The sequence below is a fragment of the Grus americana genome, chromosome 28, assembly GCF_028858705.1.
Source record: "Grus americana isolate bGruAme1 chromosome 28, bGruAme1.mat, whole genome shotgun sequence".
Classification (NCBI taxonomy): domain Eukaryota; kingdom Metazoa; phylum Chordata; class Aves; order Gruiformes; family Gruidae; genus Grus; species Grus americana.
In genome coordinates this window covers 6,137,374-6,156,410 of record NC_072879.1, presented here as the reverse complement: position 1 = coordinate 6,156,410, position 19,037 = coordinate 6,137,374, and the positions used below count along the sequence as shown (strand labels likewise).

At 66.4% G+C, this 19,037-nt stretch overlaps 3 protein-coding genes across 8 annotated transcripts; 2 read left to right on the top strand and 1 right to left on the bottom strand.

Moving 5' to 3' along the window:
* The first annotated feature begins 303 nt into the window (after positions 1 to 303).
* Positions 304 to 7,055, top strand: HMG20B (high mobility group 20B). Of its 2 annotated transcripts, none has more exons than XM_054805475.1 (10): positions 304 to 321; positions 1,008 to 1,094; positions 3,173 to 3,278; positions 3,534 to 3,737; positions 3,962 to 4,082; positions 4,200 to 4,252; positions 4,579 to 4,654; positions 4,961 to 5,176; positions 5,613 to 5,745; positions 5,955 to 7,055. In XM_054805475.1, exons 2-10 carry the CDS (start codon positions 1,057 to 1,059, stop codon positions 5,965 to 5,967), a joined length of 960 nt encoding a protein of 319 aa, XP_054661450.1. In that variant the 5' UTR covers positions 304 to 321; positions 1,008 to 1,056; the 3' UTR covers positions 5,968 to 7,055. The 2 variants fall into 2 exon arrangements, with proteins under 2 accessions (XP_054661450.1, XP_054661451.1); XM_054805476.1 differs by lacking the exon at positions 304 to 321 and adding an exon at positions 322 to 358.
* A 101-nt stretch (positions 7,056 to 7,156) lies between these two features.
* On the top strand, positions 7,157 to 9,970 carry GIPC3 (GIPC PDZ domain containing family member 3). The gene is made up of 7 exons (XM_054805470.1): positions 7,157 to 7,651; positions 8,059 to 8,244; positions 8,428 to 8,472; positions 8,571 to 8,751; positions 9,289 to 9,401; positions 9,630 to 9,711; positions 9,819 to 9,970. Exons 1-7 carry the CDS (start codon positions 7,394 to 7,396, stop codon positions 9,968 to 9,970), a joined length of 1,017 nt encoding a protein of 338 aa, XP_054661445.1. The 5' UTR covers positions 7,157 to 7,393.
* Positions 9,971 to 10,331: 361 nt separating this feature from the next.
* TBXA2R (thromboxane A2 receptor) lies at positions 10,332 to 17,330 on the bottom strand. Of its 5 annotated transcripts, XM_054805434.1 has the most exons (5): positions 16,664 to 16,777; positions 15,369 to 15,561; positions 14,562 to 14,777; positions 11,228 to 12,137; positions 10,332 to 10,788 (listed from the first exon to the last, which is right to left on the bottom strand). In XM_054805434.1, the coding sequence occupies exons 4-5, from the start codon at positions 12,047 to 12,049 to the stop codon at positions 10,519 to 10,521; spliced, it is 1,092 nt and encodes a 363-aa protein (XP_054661409.1). In that variant the 5' UTR covers positions 12,050 to 12,137; positions 14,562 to 14,777; positions 15,369 to 15,561; positions 16,664 to 16,777; the 3' UTR covers positions 10,332 to 10,518. The 5 variants fall into 5 exon arrangements, with proteins under 5 accessions (XP_054661409.1, XP_054661408.1, XP_054661412.1 ...); XM_054805433.1 differs by lacking the exons at positions 14,562 to 14,777; positions 16,664 to 16,777 and adding an exon at positions 17,041 to 17,330; XM_054805437.1 differs by lacking the exons at positions 15,369 to 15,561; positions 16,664 to 16,777 and adding an exon at positions 17,041 to 17,091.
* Positions 17,331 to 19,037: the final 1,707 nt, after the last annotated feature.

Sequence of the window (19,037 nt, the reverse complement as noted above, 5' to 3'; positions counted from 1 at the left end):
CGCCGGGTCGCCTCGGGTGGGCCCCTCCCCGTGTCGTTGCCCCTTTAAAGCTCCGCCCTCCCCGCAACACTTCCCCATCCCCACGCCGATTGCTGATTGGCGGGCAGCCTGCCGCGCGCGCCGAACTCAACGTACGCGCGCGCGCTGCGCCGGCCAGCCCCTCTCCCTTTCGCCCCGCCTCCTCTCCGCCGCTTACCTCTGACGTGAAACCCTCCTAGCCAATCCGCGTTAGGTTGCGCGCTCCACGGCTCGGCGCGAGCGGCCAATCGGAAGCGCTGAAGCGAGCGTCTCGTTTACATAATAATAGAGGGGCGTGGCCAGGTGAGGAAGAGCGGTGGAGGGGCTCCGGCGGCGCCAGGAAAGTTGGGGCGGGGGGAGTCCCCGGGGCGGGGGGATCCTGGGCCTGGGGGGTCCCCGGGGCTGGGCGGGGCAGGGGTGTCCCAGGGGTGGGGGGGTCCCGGGGCTGGGGGGTCCCCGGGGCTCGGGGGGTGTCCGGGGGAGGATCCTGGGCCTGGGGGGTCCCCGGGGCTCGGGGGGTGTCCTGGGGGGGGGGGATCCTGGGCCTGGGGAGTCCCCGGGGCTCGGGGGGTGTCCTGGGGGGGGGATCCTGGGCCTGGGGGGTCCCCGGGGCTCGGGGGGTGTCCTGGGGGGGGGGATCCTGGGCCTGGGGGTCCCCGGGGCGGGGTCCCTGCCGGGGCCCTGAGTGCGGGGGGTGATGTATGGGGGGACCCGGGGGGGGGGCAGAGCTCGTGTTGGGGCCCTGGGGAGGGGGGGGAGGCTTCCGCGGGGGCCTGGGGGAGGTGGAGAGACCGAAGCGGGGGGCTGGCTGGGGAGGAGGCGCCATTTGGGGGGGTCTGCGATGTCCCCACGGGGAAGAGCTCTCCGAGAGGGTCTTGGGAGGGGGATGACACAGGGACCGCCGAGCTGCCCCCTGGGAGGTCCCGCAGCACCACCCCCCCCTCCATTCCCCACCGGGTGCGGGTGCCAGCTCCGGCTCTGTCCTTCAGTGGTGCCGACCCGAGCAGCGCTGGTGACACCCCCACCCACCCCAGACCCATGGCCCACAGCGCCAAGCAGCTGCCTGCCGGGATGCTGTAAGTGCCGCCCCCCGCCCCGCTCCGGGGCCCCGTGTCCTCCCTCGCGCCACGAGTGGCTCCGCGTCACCCTGTCCCGTGTCCTTTGTCCCTTGCTAAAGGGTGGCCGCTCTTGCCCTGCAAGCCCTGGGGGTCTTCTGTGTGTTTTGGGGACCCCCATCCCCTTCTGCGGGCTGCACCGCTCTCCTCTTCCCTGCCTGCTTTGTTAGCTTGTGCTTCCACCTAGCCGGGCTAATTAGCACAGGGCAAAGGTGTAAAAGAAGCATCTTGTAAGATTAAGACCAGCGAGGTCTTAATTTACGTGGGGTGAACCGCGTGCTGTCCTAAGCTGGCGTCAACCGCCGTCCCTCCCGGATGCGACGCCTCCCGGGCAGGCGGATGGGGAAGCGCCTCCGAGGTGGAGGATGGTGGATGCCAGAGCGAACCGGCCAAGGGAGCTTCAGATAAGAGGAGGAATCTTGCCTGAAATAACTTTTCTTTTTAAAGCATCCTTAGGCATGCGAGGAATCCAGATCACAGAGGGGGGGAGGCAGATATCTGGCATCTGGTGCTGGAGGGTGTTAGCGCATTCCTGGGCATGATGATACGGCATGGACATCACCGGGAATATTTCTGTTAGAGTGATAAAGAAAGCCTAAGGCTGGCCATGCCTGGATGGAGGCTCGGGGATGTTTTCCCCTAGAAGACGGAAGAAGAGATTGTCTCACGCTTTCCCAGAGGCTTTTGTGTGAGGGTGCAGGGCGGCTGATCAGGCTCAGATCCCGATGGGAAGAGCTCGTGCTGGGCACCCGCTCCACCCGCAAGGACGGATGCGGTTACAATGTTCCTGGGGGCTTACAGGAAGGGCTCCCGTCAAATTAATTGCAAGGGTGATAAACCCAATAGAGGTATATTGGGGTCTCTGAGGGGATTTGGGTTTATACCAGGTACGTGATATGACAAACAGGCGAGAGAAACTCTGGGGTGCACCCCGAGTGGGTCGGGATTGGTCTGGCTTTTGGTACGCAGTGGTTCTTTGCTGGGGCCTGCGCTTGGCCCTGTGCTGGTTACTGCGTCTTGTGACTTGGATGAAACCCAAGCGAACGCCGTTTGCTGCAATGCTTGAGCCCTTTGTGGCTCCCCCCACGCAGGGGGCCCGACTGTGCTCTGCCGGCAGACACGCTCTGATGGAGCAGGAGCTGCATCGGGGACCAAAGGGTGTGAGCGGGACAGGGGTTCCGCTGGGAATGAAGCTGGCTGCAGAAGGGGCTGGGGGGGCTCAGGGAGCCCCAGGATGATGCTGAGTGGGGCCGTGTGTGCTCAGCTGGGGCAGGGAGGCTCTGCCGACCTGGGTGCTGGACCCGTGTCCTCTGCTGAAGGCAGAGGCTGATCTGTAAAGACGAGGCAGTGAGTTGGAGAGCAGGAGTTGGGGCCGCCAGCCCTGCGTTAGAGCCGCTCGATGCCACTCGGAGGTGGCTCCGTGAGTCCTTGTGGCAGCAGGAACCTGATGGAGCGGTTGTGGCTGGGGAGGGTCAAGGCAGCGCTGGTGTCCTGCCCTTGTCCTCTGCCTCGAGGGTTCTCCTCATCCCTGGCAGCACTCATCCAGGGTGTGGGTGATGCTTCCAGGCGGTGCCCCTGGAGCCAGGATCCAAACCCCTGTGGCTGCTCCTCCCTCAAAGAGGAGGATCAACTGGTTTGTGCTGCTTGAGACTCCTCGCAGAGGTGTGGGCCTGAGCTGTGGTGGCACACAGGGGTGTGACTGTCGCTGTTACCTGCCCCCAGGAGCAGCACTGGCGGCTCCCAGCCCCCTTCCAAATGTCACTGAAAGGTCCCAGGGTTGTCACTGGGCCTTGGGGCAGCTTTTGTGTGCCGAGCTCCCCTGCTGGCCTGGTGCTGGGCTCTGCTCGAGCCCCATCACTCAACCGTGGTCTCCACTCACAGGAGAACGGAGGCTCCAGGGCTGGTAGCGGTTTTGAGGGCTGTTTGGGTAGACAGGGGCTGGGGGATGTGGCAAGCGTGAGGCCACGCTGTTGGGGAATGCGTCGGCATCGGTCCCGGTGGTTTCCCAGCACTTTCTGATGGGTGCTCTCTGGCTGCAGACATGCCACGGGCAAAGCTCAGCATGGAAACTTCCTGGTGGCCATCAAGCAGGAGAAGGGAGAGTCAGCACGGACGAGCGGCGAGAAGCCGCACAGCGAGGAGGAGGTGAGCTCTGATGCCCACGTCCCTCCCCGCACGGTCCCTGGGAGTGGGGTCTGTGTTGCCCAGCCTGGGGCTGTCCCTCCGCTCATCCTTCAGTAGCCCGGGCGCAGCTGGGCGAGCCCATCGCTGCGGCCATGGCCCGAGGAAGGGACGGGAGGCCCGGGCGGGTCTGCGGGCTCCTCCTGTGTCCCGCTGGTGCGATGGCATTGTGCGCTCTGACCCATGCCGGCTTGTCCCTTTCCCTTCACTGGGTGCCAGCCAGTGAAGAAGAGAGGCTGGCCCAAGGGCAAGAAGAGGAAGAAGATCCTTCCCAACGGCCCCAAAGCCCCTGTGACAGGCTACGTGCGTTTCCTGAACGAGCGGCGTGAGCAGATCCGCACACAGCATCCTGACCTGCCCTTTCCGGAGATCACCAAGATGCTGGGGGCTGAGTGGAGCAAGCTGCAGCTTTCAGAGAAGCAGGTACCAGCCCCCAGGAGACTGCCCAGGGCTGGGCAGCACGCTCTGGAGCCTGCACCACAGACCCCTTTGCTTGCTGCCTGGCTGCAGCTCCACAAAGGGAGCTTGTCCCAGTATCAGTGGGCTGGTGAGCAGGAGCCGAGCTTCGAGTAGCGGGGAGGGGTCAGCAGCACCCCGGGGACCCTGGGGCTGGGCCGGGCTGTGCTGAGGACCCTCTGTGACCGTAGCGGTACCTGGACGAAGCAGAGCGGGAGAAGCAGCAGTACATGAAGGAGCTGCGGGAATACCAGCAGTCAGAGGCCTACAAGATGTGCACGGAGAAGATCCAGGAGAAAAAGATCAAAAAAGGTGAGTTGTGGGAGCAGTGGCTGCCAGCATTGCTGCCAGGATCTGGCCAAGCGCTGCCAGAACCTCTTGAGGGGTGCTGGGCTGGCTCCTAGGGGTAACCTCCTTCCCCTTTTCCAGAGGACACAGGCTCCGCGGCAGTGAACACCCTGCTGAACGGGCACCCGCACAAGGTGAGGCCCCGGCAGGTCTACCCATGTGTGGGGAAACTGAGGCACATGGGACTGCTGGGCTCGGCCTGTGGGAATCAGGCTGGCTGCAGGTTCGGACGGAGGGAGACTCACGGGCTGTGCTTTGAGGTGCCAACTTCCCATCGAAGCAGAGCCTGAAGCTTCAGGAGGCAGAGCATAGCTGTCCTCTGCCCGTCCTCCCTGCTTGCGCAGGCAGGGCCACCCCTTGCCCCATCCCTGTGCCTCCTGTCTGCCCACCCCCAAGCAGACGGACAGAGTCCCCTTCGGTGGGCTCAGCCCTGCCTGATCCATCCCCTCCCGACCCCCAGGCTGGCGAGTGCAGCGACACCTTCTCCACCTTCGACGTGCCCATCTTCACAGAGGAGTTCTTGGACCAAAACAAAGGTGAGGGGCTGGGCTGTGGGGTGGGGGCCGCTGGCGCTGCAGCATCTTGCTTGGGGGACGGCTGCAGCAAGCAACGCTGCTGCCAGAGCGGCCCACATCCCGCGGGGCAGGACCACCGCTGGCGCTGGGTGCGAGATCCAGGTTGTCCCTGGTGAGGTTGGATAGAGGGACCAGATCCTGGCTGGAGCCTGGGCGTTGGTGATGCTGAACCTCTTGGAAGAGTCGTGGCTGGGGAAGGGATTGGGTTTGGGATGGGGGAGAGTCAGAGGAGCCGCCACCTCTCCTGACGCTGCGCGATCCCGGCAGCCCGCGAGGCCGAGCTGCGGCGCCTGCGGAAGATGAACACAGAGTTTGAGGAGCAGAATGCCATCCTGCAGAAGCACACGGAGAGCATGAACTGTGCGAAGGAGAAGCTGGAGCAGGAGCTGGCCCAGGAGGAGAGGCAGACCCTGGCCTTGCAGCAGCAGCTCCAGTCGGTGCGCCAGGCCCTCACCGCCAGCTTTGCTTCCCTCCCCATCCCTGGTGAGTTTGGGGCAGCCGTAGGGACCAGCCCGCTGCTGGGACCTGGTGGCCACGCAGAGGGCCACCATTGGGGCTCCACACATGGTACAAGCGAAGGCATCGATGGGACAGTGATGGGTGCTCATCTGATGGGACAGGATCCTGGAGCACTTTGGGGGGCTCTCCGAGGAGCCCAGGGATGTGCCAGCCAGTTGGCTCCCCTCTAACGGGATAGGGCAGCCTGGGAACTGGCATCCTCTCGAGCCATAGTCACAGCTGCATCCGCAAGGCAGAGATTAGCCCAAATCTTTTTGTTCCTGGGCTTGTGTCGGCGTGGGCTCTCTCCTGCTGCAGGAGATGGCACTTGGTGTTCAGGGTCCTTTCCCCAGTCACCAGCACAATGGGCAGGGCTGGACGGGGACTTGCTGGCCCTGCTAACTGGGCTACTGTCTTGTAGGTACCGGGGAAACCCCCACACTGAGCACTCTGGACTTCTACATGGCCAAACTGCACAGCGCCATCGAGAGCAACCCACTGCAGCATGAGAAGCTGGTGGTACGCATCAAGGAGATCCTGTCCCGGATAGCCAGGTGAGCTGGGCAGGGCTGGCCAGAGCTGGCACCGAGGGGCCCTTGTGTCCCAGCAAGTACCGGGACCACCGGGACAGCCTGTGGCAGGGTGGGTGGTGGGAGCCAAGCCGGGAAGGTGCCAGCAGAAAAGGGCTTGGAGCTGCTCCAGGCAGTTGTGGGAGAGAGAAGCCAACCCCGTGTCACTCAGCCTTGCTTTCCTCCCTCCTCAGTGAACACTTGTGAAGAGGACCAGTCCCTCCCGGACCGTGGCCCTGTCCCTTGGAGCTCACGCAAGGGACAGTCACGGATGCTTCCCCCTCCACCCCACGCACTTTGCTGGAGAAGCAAGCTGGGACCCCCCCGAGCCCCGGTGCAGCTGGGCCCCGCGGCTGCACCACCTCCGAGGACCTCGAGCTTCTGGGGACCAAGCGGTGACAGGGCTGAGACACCCCAAGCCAGCGCGGTGCTGGGTGAGGGGGTTGGCGGCGGGTGTGAGCTTCCCCCCACCGCTGTGGGCTCTCCGGCTCCTGCAGCTTCACCTCACTAAGCCGGTGGCTCCCCGACGGCTGCCGGCGGCAGATCCAGGCCCCTGCTGGGTTACTGGCCTGGAGGGAATCGGCCTCTTCCAGGGTGGCCCAGGGGCTGCTCTGAACCAGCCTGTGATGGGAGGCAGCCAGGTGCCCTGGGAGCCCCTGGGGCTCAGCGCTGCCTCCTGGATCAGCCCGGGGAGCCTCTTGGCACCCTGTCCCACAGTGGGTGAGGTGGCAGGCTTCCTTCCCCTGCCTCTTGCTTTATTTAATCGTCCCGATTCCCCTCGCTGCTCCCCTATGGGTGCCTTCAGCCCTCTTCCCATGTCACCCTTCCTGTCACCTCCTTCCCCCGTGCCTCTGGGACCAGGCAGGGCAGCTCCTGCCCTCTGCAGCACTAAAGGCAAAAAAAAAAAAAATCTTCATGCCGGAGGGAGAGCTGGGACCGACCCCATCCTCCCCGCGGTGGGGAGCCCGTGGGACGGCACGCAGGCTCTCGGCTCCTGCCTCCCTGCCCGAGCCTGTCCTGCATTGTGGGACCACTGTGATGGCAGCCGTGTCCTGGCCGTGCTGTGGTCGGCCGTCCTAGGGCTGCCTGTCACTAATCTCAGGCTGTGTAATTAGAGTGTCTTATTTTCTTACTAGCACTACGCTGATCTGGCCCTGGGTTTAACCTGGGGCCGGTGTGCGACCGCCCGTCTCTCGCCCGTGAGGTCTGTGCTCTGTAGATGAGTCTCCTGGTTGCCATCTCCTGGTGGCCACTTGGCTTGGGATGGAGATGGGAGTAAATAAATGTGGCAGAAATAACCAGCCTGGGCCCCGTGTGTTCCTGCTCAGAGGTGGCTTCAGAGCTGCTCCCGGCCCTGATCCCCAGCAGCTTTGGGCTGTGGCACGAGGGTGACGGCCCCGAGCTCATTGCCGCAGCCCCCAACCCCAGCTGGGGAGGGGGCAATGGAGCCGGCTCTGTGCGGCTGCTCTCCCACCTCCAGCCCGGATTGGGGGGCCCTTCCTACGTGGCGGAGCTCACCCGATACCAGGCGGGTTGACCTGCGCCGCTGGATCGAGTTCCCAGGCCCGGGCATCACCTTACAGCCGAGCCGGCAGCCAGCACCCATCTATAATTCAGCAGCACCGGCAGTGGGATGCGGCGGGCGGGCAGGCGCGGCAGGCAGGCCCAGGAGGGCAGCCCCATGGAGAATGGTGTGGGGCAGGAGCCAGGGACCCCCGAGTCACCCACCGCTGAGGGCATCCCGGCCCCCCGGCCCCCCCGTGCCCGCCCTCGGCTGGTGTTCCACACGCAGCTGGCCCACGGCAGCCCCACGGGGCGCATCGAGGGCTTCACCAACGTCAAGGAGCTCTACGCCAAAATCGCTGAGGTCTTCAGCATCTCGCCCACCGAGGTGAGGGGGCTGCGGCTTCCGGGGCGCAGGGAGGGGACTTTGTGCCCAAAGGGGGGGGGGACACCGGCTCTGTGGCACCATCCGTGGCCAGCCCTTCTGCGGGTCCCCAGCTGCTTGCAAATGCAGCCCCCAAAATAACCTGGAAAGGAGCATTTTAAGCTGTCTCATCTCTGGAGAGGGGTTGGGTGACTCCATGCCTCGGTTCTGCCTGCTGCCCCCCCCAGCATGTGGGCAGGGGGCTGGGGCTGCCGTGGGGCTGAGGGAAGGGCGCACGGGGACAGTGCACCCCTCTGCTCTGGCAGCACCCAGACCCACCTGTGGCTGGCTCCTGCCCCAGCACCGCTGTTCCCCCAGCACCACCCTGCCGGGGCATCCCCAGCCCCTGATGACAGGGTTCCCCGGGGCAGATCCTCTTTTGCACGCTCAACACGCACAAAGTAGACATGCAGAAGCTGCTGGGGGGACAGATTGGCCTGGAGGACTTCATCTTTGCCCACGTCCGCGGCGAGACGAAGGAGGTGGAGGTGACCAAGACGGAGGATGCGCTTGGCCTCACCATCACAGACAACGGGGCCGGCTACGCTTTCATCAAGGTGAACCCCCCCCCCCCGCCCCCGTAAAGCCACAGTGGGGCTGGGGGCAGCCCTGGGGGCTGTGGCCCCGCAGAGTGATGTCCCCTGTTGGCACCCCATCCCTGGGACCCTGCTCCTCCCCTGACACTCCCCCCTCCCCGGGGTCCACCCTGGCCCTGGGCGGTCTCCCCCACCATGGTGCAGTTTTGGCCGTCCCTGCCTGACCCAGTTGGACACGGGCCCACAGAGGTGTGTTAGCATGGGGTGGGATGAGGCTGTGGCTGTCGGTCCTTCCCGTGGTGCCACCTTGTCGTTGTGTGTCCCCCGTCCGCCTCCGCGGTCCCCAGAGAATCAAGGAGGGGAGCATCATCAACCGCATCCAGACAGTGTGCGTGGGCGACAGCATCGAGGCCATCAACGACCACACCATCGTGGGCTGCCGGCACTACGAGGTGGCCCGGATGCTGCGGGAGCTGCCCCGGGCTCAGCCTTTCACCCTCCGCCTGGTGCAGCCCAAAAAGGCCTTTGGTGAGTTGGGGGGGGGGGGGTGTCCCTTTGCTCTTGCCCTGGGGTCCCAGTGACCCCTGGGAGGAGCGTGGGGAGGCCAATCCCCTGTGGCCATCCGGCCCTCCAGCCCCCTCCCCAGGCACTGGGTGCTGCCCAGGACCCACCACCCCTGCCCCGCACCCCCACCCTGGGTGTACCCCCCCAGCCTCAGGGCACCTCTGCATAGCACCCATGGGTGCACTCCTTGGGGGGGGGGGGAACCCCACACCTGCTTGTGCTCCCCGTGGGCATCCCTGCTCCTCCATGTATGCTGTTCTGGACACCCACGAGCACCCTGTAACCGTGTGCATCCCCACCCTGCACCCATGGGTGTCCCCTTATGCCCGTGCTGCCCATGAGCACCCCCTCCCCATGCATGGCTCACCCTGCGGTGCACACCCCCCCCGCCTCCCCCCCCCCCGCCCAGGGTGCTGGGACATGCACGGGCTGGGTGGTGGGCAGCGAGGGGCACGAGGTGCCAGGCCCTGCACCCTCACCCCCCCCCACCCTGGGGTGCAGACATGATCGGGCAGAGGACACGGAGCAGCAAGTCCCCGGGCGAGGGCACAGTGGCCAGCGGGAAGGAAACGCTGCGGCTGCGGGCACAGGGCCCAGCCACACTGGAGGAGGGGGTAAGACACCCCCCCCCCCCAAGACCCCCACCCTGAGCCCACAACCACTCAGGCTGTGCCCGGGATGGGGATGAGCATCCCCATGCACTGTGCCTCCATCGGGTGCACAGCTGGGTGCCCACGTGTGCAGCGTCCATGGACACAGCTCTGTGGGAGTCCGAGGGGTGCCCGGGCCGTGCTCCCACCCCCCGGCACCCACCCCCTGGGTTTCCCCCCCCCCCCCCCCAGCCCAGCCCCTTTGAGGAAGAAGCCGCTCGCCGGGTGGATGACCTGCTGGAGAGCTACATGGGCATCCGGGACAGCGAGCTGGGTGAGCTGGGGGCTGTGGGACCCCTGGGGGGGGGGGGGGAACATGGGGCAGGGGGTGCCCACCCCAGCCCCTCGCCTGCTGCTGACCCTGCCTCTCCTCCTCCCCAGCCTCAGCCATGGTGGAGGCAGCAAAGGAGAGCCCCGGCGTGGCCCAGCTCGCTTGTGGCTTGGACTCTGTGCTGGGCGAGTTCGCCTTCCCCCAGGAGTTCGTGGCCGAGGTGTGGGCGGCCGTCTGCCACCCCGAGAGGGGGCAGGAGTAGCTGGGGGGGGGGCAATGGCTGCCCTTGCCCGCATCCCCTCCTTGTGTCCCCACCCCACCTGGGGCTGGCGGTGCCGGTGGGGGGGGGGTCCCAATCCTGCCCCCCGCGCCCTCCTGAGCTGCACCCAGGTGTGTCTCCTGGGTGGTGGTGGGGGGGAGGGAGCAGGACACCTGGCACCCCCCCACCCCCTCCCAAGGACCCCCCTCGCGCACCCCTGAAATGTGGTGGGAATTGGCCGCGGCTCATTAAAGCAGAGACTGGAGAAAAAGGGCTGTTGCTCCAGTTGGCAACGGGGCTGGGTGCCCCCCCCCCCCCCAGGCTCCCCCCAGGGTGCTCACCCCCAGCAGGCACGGAGAGCTGCACAAGCTGTGTTTTATTGGGGGGGGGGTGTCACTCAGATGGGGACAGGGAGGGGGGAGCAGCCCCGTGCCCCTCGCCACCCCCATGGGTACTGGGCCTGGGGGGGGGGGGGGTCGTGGAGAGCCTACAGATGCAGGTGATGGGGACAAGCACTTAACCTGGGGGGGGTGGGATGTCGCTGGGGACCGCTACTGCAGGACAGAGTCGGCGGTGAGCTTGCGGCGCAGGGAGGGGTTGAGGACGGGGTAAAGCGAGAGGATGGAGGGCCGGGGGCGCAGGCTGGGGTAGATGCGCTGCAGCACGGCCCGTCGGAAGAGGATGTAGACCCAGGGGTCCAGGATCTGGTTCCAGGTGACCATGCGGATGTAGATGAGCAGCATCCTCTGCGTATGCGTAGGCAGCGTCTGGATCTGGTCGCTGTCTGGCAGCTGCTGCAGGACTGTCTGGACAATGAAGATCTGGGGGGGCAAGGCGTCAGCGGGGGGGGTCACACAGAGGCCGTGAGCTGCCTCGGGGTGGGGGAGATGAGGAAGGTCCATGCTGGACATCGGGGCTGTTGCAGAGGGGTCCCAGGCTGGTTTGGGGCACCTGCTACTGGGGAGCACCCATTCTGCCTGCAAGCGGTGCTGAGCCCCAGAGCTACCAACCCAGGGTGCAGAGTGGTGGCAGGGGGACACCAAAAGCCAGGGCCTCACCAGGAGGGACGTGGTGGGGGGAATACACCGAGACCTGGGACCTCGCCAGGAGCAGCATGGGGGGGGGCATGGAACACCAAGACCCAGGAGGGACACGGGGCGGGGAGATGGGACACCAAGACCCAGGAGGGACATGGGACACAAAGACCCGAGGCCTCACCAGGACCATGGGAGGGGAACACACCAAGACCCAGGTCCTCACCAGGAGGGGCATCCAGCAGATGGTGGCGATGATCATGATGCCCACGAGCTGCACCATCATCTCCACCTCGCTGTCGCGGCGCCGCTGCACTGACTCCCGGTCATGGTAGACACGGCAGAGCGTCACCACACTGACTGTGTTGAAGATGAAGGAGAGCAGCACAGAGAAGATGCCCAGCAGGGCGAAGAGCAGGCAGAAGACAGCGTTGCCGGTGTCAGGCAGGAGCGTAAGGAAGCACCAGGAGCCGGGGTACTGCAGCGTGTACCGCCCCAGCCCCAGCACTGGCAGCAGCCCCAGCAGGCAGGAGAAGCCCCACACCAGCCCCACGATGGACCAGGCGCGGCGCTTGGAGATGCTGGTGGAGCGGGAGAAGGGGTGGTTGATGCCGAAGAACCTCTCACCGGCCATGGTGGCCCCCAGCAGCAGCGGGCACTGCCCAAAGAAGACCATGGAGAAGCCAAGGAAGTTGCAGAGATGGCAGCTGGGGTCCACCTTGGCCCAGGCGAACTTGATGAAATGGTAGGGGATGATGACCGAGGCTGTCACCAGCAGCCCCATGAAGTCCGTGACCACCAGCCCGCAGAGGAAGACGAGGAAGGAGGAGCGGGCCCGGCTGGACAGCTTGCGGGAGGAGCTGAGCAGGACGCAGAGGGCGAAGAGGTTGGAGCAGAGGCCAATGAGGCCGAAGGCGGTGGAGAACCAGGGCGAGGTGATGCTCTTCTGTGTATTGTTGCGGCCATCGCTGGCGTTGAACACCCCGAAGCACGTGTCCAGCTGGCTGGCTGTGCTGCCGTTGGGAGGCTCCATGTCCCCCAACCCCATCCCGCTCCGTCTGGCAGCTTCAGGCGCCGTCCTGGCTCGGCTCCATGGCGTGTGCCCCTGCCGGCGCTGGCTCTGATCCCACCTCGCTCTGCGGGGACAAGGAGGGCGGGGGGGGGGGGGGAAATGTGGGGGTTTGGGGCCAGTCCCCCATGGCCAAGCCCACTCATCACCCACCCTGAGCCTGCAACCACGGGGCACCCCACGGGCTGCGGAGGGGGACACCGCACCAGGACCACGGCACGTGCCACCATGCGGCAGCGGCAGCAGGCGCGGAGGGCCCCAGCCCCACAGCTGGCTGGGATTAACCGTCCCCGGCCGCGAGCCACGCGGAGCTGTTGCCACGAGGCTGTTATCCAGCGTGGTGGGGTTTTGCAGAAGTGCAGCACTGGCAGCTCGGCTCTGACGGCACCGACTCCTTCCTGCCCTGGGGGGGGGGGCACATGGCCAGACACCTCCCCCCCCCATGGTACATCCACCCTCTGCCACAGCAGGAGGGACCCGTCCTGAAGGATGGGGCGTGTGGGCACAGCATGGACGCACCAGGGCCTGACTCCTCCCTTCTCCATCCCAGCGCCTTCCCCTCCACAGCCCTGGCTCAACGGGGAGAGGACCTGTTCGTGTGGTGGGGAAACTGAGGCACAGGATGGGATGTCCATGCCGGGAGCCATGTACTGCACCCCGCAGCACGTGTGTCATCCCCGTTCTCCCCCACTCCAGCCTCACCACAGCTGGAGCCAAGGGCTTGTCACCGGGACGTCGGCCTGGCGGCTGTGGCAGGGTGCATGAGGACAGCTGCGGTCACGGGCAGCCCTGCTGGGTGATGACCCAGGAAGCATCCGGCATCTGGGAAGCCCGAGAGCTGCTGCTTCCATCATTAATTAGGGATGGGGCAGAGTCATGGTGACACTGGGGACCAGAGATCACCCACCCCCACACACCCCCCCCCCCCCGGGACCAGGTACCCCAGGGACCAGACCCCTCCTCTCCTCCTGGGATCCATTTCTCCAGGCTGTGGATGTCCTTGCCACCCTGTCTGCCCTGTCCCTCCACTGCTGGCTGACACTGTCCCCAGCCCAGTGGCTCCCGGGGGATGCCCAGCTGAATCCCGACCCACTGCTGCGATTCCCCCAGCTGTGGGGGTCACAGCACCACTGCCTCCCCCTCATGCAGGGTGGCACTGCCACCTGCCCTCCAGCCCCATCCCCAAGATAAACCCCAGTCCGTGCCAACCCCAGGGGCTGGTCCTGCGTCCCCGTGTCCCAGGCGAGCCCTGTGCCATGTCCTGCAGCCTGGCACACCCCCCCCCCCCCCCACTCGCCACCCCCTTTCCGGCCCCTGGTACAAGTGTGGCCACAGGGCTGGGAACCGCTGTGCACACCCGAGGTCCCGGGGCTGGGATGGGGCCAAGCATTGCAACATCCTCCTCTGGGGGCCGCATCCAGGCGGGCTGCAGGGCTGACGGTGCTGGCACCCATCCGGCATGGCAGCACCCTGCCCTTGCCCCCATCACTGGCTGCACCATCGGCCCCCCACAGCCACCGGGGAGCGAGGAAGGGCCGGGAGTGGAAGCGGGGGGCACATCCTGATTCCCATCCCCATCCCAGCGCAGGCGGCTGGCAAAGCGTGGCGGTGATTCACTGCCACGGCGTGAAGGCAGCCCCGGCTTTTTCCATGAGACAAGAGCGAAAACTTGTCGCTGTTTGTCTCCACTGGTCCCTGAGGGATGGCAGTGGTGCCCCAAAGGGGTCAGTCCCCTTGAGACAAGCGGTCAGGCCTCAGTGTGACGGCTACATATCCCCGAGGAACCACAAACCTTTCCCGGGTCCCCTGGGATTCCCCTCCCTGGGAGGCGGCAAATTCTTCCTCCCGTCCCACAGTGATGCCAGGTGGGTGCCATGGCTCGCGGTCCCACTCCAGCTGTGCCTTGCCATGTCCCTGCCCACACTCTTGGGGTGCTGTTCCCAAGTGTGTGCCCCCACCCCGGGGTGTTCCCTGAACTCGCTCCTGCCTGGCTGGGGATCAGGACCCCACGGGGCGATGCCGCCCTGCTGCCCCCATCGCCCAGGGACTCACAGCCACGGGATGCTCTTGGCTGCTGACTGGCTCGGTGCGGCAGGATCCAACCCCTGTCCCCACAGCATCCAGAGGAAGGATCTCCCCACGGTGGCACCATGGCCGGGCCAAGGATGCACCAGCCCTGGCACTGCACACCCCAAACCTCACCACCACCCTCTCCTCCTGTCCTGCAACCATGACCCAGACCCTCACCCGCCGCTTGCTGCCTGCAGGGCTGGGGACACCAGGGGCTCTGCCCTGGGTCCGTCTGCGATGCTGGGGTGGGCTCAGGGGCTGAGCAGCTGGGTGCCGCCCTGCGCAGAGCTGCCTCGGCTGGCCAGCCTGGGACCACGCAGCACTTAGAGGGAATCAAATATTAAAGAGGGGCCATTTAGCGCTAGCACGGCTGGGAGCAAGCCGAACCCCGTGTGCGCCACAGCAAACCAGAGGCACTTACGGGAAGGGGGTTCATGTGGGGGCTAGGGGCTCCTCACTTGCTGTCGCCCCATCACAGGCAGCCACCGCGGGAAGATGCGGGTGGGGACGGCAGGTCCTGCGGAGGACAGACCCTACGTCCGGCACTTGTCCCCGCCAACTGCGTGCGCTTGAATTTGGGGTTACGGGATCTGGCAAAAGCCTCTCCAAGGGAGATCCCACGGGAGCGAAGGTTTGGCTGCAAGTAAAGGCAAAGGGTGTCGGGGTAAAATCCCAGTGGAGGGGAGCTGTCTCCAAAATGGGCTGCTGGAGGGGACCGGTGCAGGCACTAATGGGGTTCTTGGCGCCACACAAGCTGGTGGGTCAGCGTTACATCACACACGCACTGCTTCCTGCCCTGCCTCCCCTGAACACTGCTTCCTGCCCTGGCCACATCTGAGGTTAGCGAGGGAAAGGTGAGAGGCTAATGGGGTGCATGGGAGGCTGCTCCTTATCAGCACAGCTCCTGCCTGTTGCTTCCCCAGGCTTCTTCGGGCAGGGCTGGGCATGAGGCTGGTGGGATCAAGCTGGTGCGGGGAGGGGGGGGAAGCTGGGAAGGGAGGTTTGCTGGGCAGTGGAGCATCATATGCCTGCAAAGGAACCCCAAACCGGGCAGCAGTGACTGCCCCTGCACCCTACATGCCCCTTCAGCCTGGGCTCTGCCACCCGGGACATGGTGCTCGGCCACAGAGTGCCTGTGCAGAAGATGCTGCAGGGCGTTAGCATTTGTCCCTTGTGTGTCCAGTCCCTCCTTCCTCTTTGCTTGCTTCCGGGGACAGCCCTGGCCCACCTTGTCTTGGAAGGACAAGGACTTTCTCTGCAGTATCCCTTCTGCCTCTCCAGCCTGATGTCCCTTGTGCAGGTGGTCCCACGGGGCACCGTCGGGCACAGCCAATTCTGCCAGGGATGGACGTGGTCCCAACACCAGCTGCCCCCAGGCTCGGGGGGGGTCTCTGGGCAGCAGATCAGCTTGAGGCCATCAGCTGGGACAGGAAAGGCAACGGCCACGCCATGGGGACAGGGACCTGGCAGGGCCGCAGTGTCCCTCCCTGGACCCACAAAAGGTCCCATCAAAGGGACCTGCTGGCCTGGCCTGGAGCAGGGCTATCCCGGGGACACCCAGGACAGAGGACGTTCATGGGAAGCGGTGCCACACCAGCAGGGATGGTCCCTGACAGACATGGTGGCTGTCCTCGCCTGTCCCTGCTGCGGCCCATGGCAGAGATCCCCAACCCGCTCACCCTCCGGGCTGGCTGGGGGACGGTTAGCACAGTCCCTGTCCCACCTCGTCCCAACCTGTCTCCGGGCCCCCCCGGAGCAGGGCAGCCGGTGCTGCCCCGGGCGCCCTTGGGTGCAAGAGCCGGGGCTCGGCAGCGCAGCGGTGTGTCCCCGGGGGGCGGCAGCCCGGGGGGGCGGCAGCCAGGGCTCCCCCGCACCTCGGCTGCCTCCAGTCGCAGCATCGCAGCATCTCAAGGGCTTCGGAGCTGCCGCTGGGCCACCCAAAATAGCCCCTTTCCCAGCCCTTCCCCGGCTCTTCCCAGCCGGCGGCAAACTCTGCCGGGAGGGCAGCGGGCGGGCGCGGCGGAGGAGGGGGGGGAACCCGCTGGAGGGGCAGGATCCGCCCCGGCGGGGGGGAGCCCCGAAAGCAAATCCCGGTGCCGAGGGGGGGGCCAGGGACGCGCCAGCCCCGGACACCCAGCCCAGGGGACAGACAGCCGGGGGGGGGAGCGGGGGGCACCATGTCCCCGTGCGCCCCCCCCCCCCGCTTCCCTCCCCTCCCGTGGTGCCTCCGCCCCCCGAAACGCACCAGCTCTTCGGGTTTCTGTGCGACCCGGGCGGCTGAGCCAGCCCTTCTCGCCACGGCCCAGCGCTGCCGTCCCCCCGCAGCCCCTCCGGCCCAGCCCGGCAAGTTTGTCCGTCCGTCCGTCCGTCCGAGCCGTCCAGCCCAGCGGTCTGTCTGTCCATCCCCCTCCGTCCGTCCGTCCCAGCCCTGTGGGCTCTTTGCCCTCAGCCCCTCCGGCCGCTACACGCCCCCCCTCCCCGTCCCCAGCCGTGCATCCCTCCCGCCCCCACCCCGGGCCCTACCTCGCTGCCGGCAGGACCCCACCCGGCGGGGCTGAGCCCAGCCCGGCTCAGCTCAGCCCGGCTCAGCTCAGCTCGGCTCAGCCCGGCCCCGTGGGAGGGCGCGGGGGAAGGGCCGGGCTCCAGCGCCCCCCGGCCCCGCCCCGCGCCCCCCGGAACAGCGGCCGGATGCGGCCCCGCGCGCTCCCCTCCCCCGCTGCGGACACCCCCCCCCCGGCCCCCTTTACCCCCCCCACCCCCCGCCCCGGCCGCGCTGCGCCCCCAAAGCCCCGGCAGCATCCCCGGCAGAGTCCCGTCCCCCCCCCCCCCCCAAGCCCGAGGCGGCCTCGAAGGCGCCGGCGCCCGCGGGTGGGATGCGGGGCCGCGTCCCCCGGCCTCACCTGGCCCCGCTGGGCTGTGAGAGCGGGCTGGCGCTGAGACACCCCGACCCTGCGCCGTCCCGGCTATATTTAGCGAGGCCGGGCTCTTATCCGGGTTACTCATTTGTTTACCCGAGCCGGATTCCTGCGTCCGGAGGGGGGGGGGGGTGTCGGTCCTGCCGTGCCACCGCCATCCCGGCAGGACCCGCATTGACACAGCTCTGTCAGGCTGGCACCGCTGCGGGGCCTCGTCCTCCAGCCCGGGCGGGGGATGACCCCGCTGCCCCCCGCAGTGGGCCCTGAGACCCTGGAAGGAGGGTAGAGGAGGACCGAGGTGCCATGCAGATGTGAGCGGGCCCCCCCCCCGGCAGCATCCTTGGGGGTCCCCTGCAGCCCCGGCCATCCGTACCCCAGGGGACACACCGGATGCAGGCTGGGCGTATTTCACACATTGGGGGGGTTCCCAGCCCGACTGCTCTGAGCTCGGTGTGTCACTGCGCTCCCAGAGCCGCAGCCAGCCAGGCTCACCGGGGTGGCAGGTCCCCAGGCACTGTCCTGCTGAGGCGTGGGAGCCGCAGGACGGGGACACAAGCAGGCCCTGAGCAGGAGGTTTTCCTGCCACCACCTTGGCACTGCCAGGCTGCAGATCCCGTCCCTCGAGCCCTTGGTGTGGAGCAAAGACTGCCACAGCAAAAGCCCGGGAGGAGGGTGACGGCTGGAGCAGGAGGGACAGCCTGCAGAGCTGGAACGTGGCTCGCCCTGGCCGGGGGAACGTGCTGGGAGCAGGAGCAGCCCCGCCACGAGCGGAACCCGGCTCAGCAGCCGGCTGCTGTGCCCAGATGCTGCTTGGGTGTACCAACCCTCCCACTATCCTGGTACGGGGTGCAGCTGTGCTCACAGAGGATGTGGGCACGGGGGTACCAAAGCGGCTCCACACCGGCCTGCCGGTGTGGCATGAACCTGGCCAAACGCTGCCGTTCTCTCCGGGAACGGAAAAGAGCTGTGCCTCCCAAACCCAGCCTGGGGCTGCGCTGCAGCAAGCCACAAAGCACAGGAAAGTAACCGGCTCCCCTCAAAATATAGCGGAGATGTGAAAAGAGCAGTGAGAGCAGCCAGGGCTGGGAAAAAAACATCCTGGGCTTCAGCCAGATCCAGCCCTTGAACCGTCCACGGCCGGCGTGCGACTGCAGCAGGTCCCAGGGTTCAGGCTCTCGTGCCCGGTCAGTGGCTCCAGCCAAGGCTCAAAGTCAGGGGTGCAGAAAAAGGCAGCGCCTGGGAGGGGACACGGACCCTGTCCAGACTGGGGACACAGTGGGACGTTTTTGGGGGAGTACCCCACCGTATGTGTGTGCCCAGAAAAGAGAGGGGCTGTGGGCAGGGGGGCTCTGCCAGACAGTTAAGGAGGGAGGGTACCCAAACACTGACTTTTGGTTTTTTTATTTTCTATTTCCTCCAAAGCCATCCCTGCCCGGGCCTTCACACGCTTCCTGTGCTGAGCTCAGGCCCCAAAACCCCACTGTGCTGAGCAGCCGCTCAACAGCTTTAAATAACCCACAGGAAGGAGATGCTGGGGGACGCATCCTGGGGCAAGCGCTGGTCCAGGGTGACCCTCCTGAGCTATGGGGGGAAAACAACAGCCCTGGGACAGCCTCCAAGGGCAGGGGCCCCCCCACAGCAGGGCTGGCTCTGCTCTGGTGCGGGGGGACCTGGGCAGCTCCTGAGCGCTGCAGGCAGGATGCAGTGAGGCCTGCGGGGAGAAAATGACCTTGCTGCAACAGTTCACGGCCGAGACGGAGGTTTCCTGGAGGCTGCGCTACCGGGCATTACTCACACATGCGCACCCTCTCCTGCCTGCTTCAGCTCAGAGCGGGGACACCCGGAGGGTTCAGGACCTGGTGGTCCCACCACGTGGGGCGATCCCAGACAAGTGTGGCTGCACCCCACAGCCAACACCAGCGAGTCCCACTTCAGCCCTGAAGCTCTCCCTGAGGTGCCCAAAACCCGCTGAGCATCGCTCA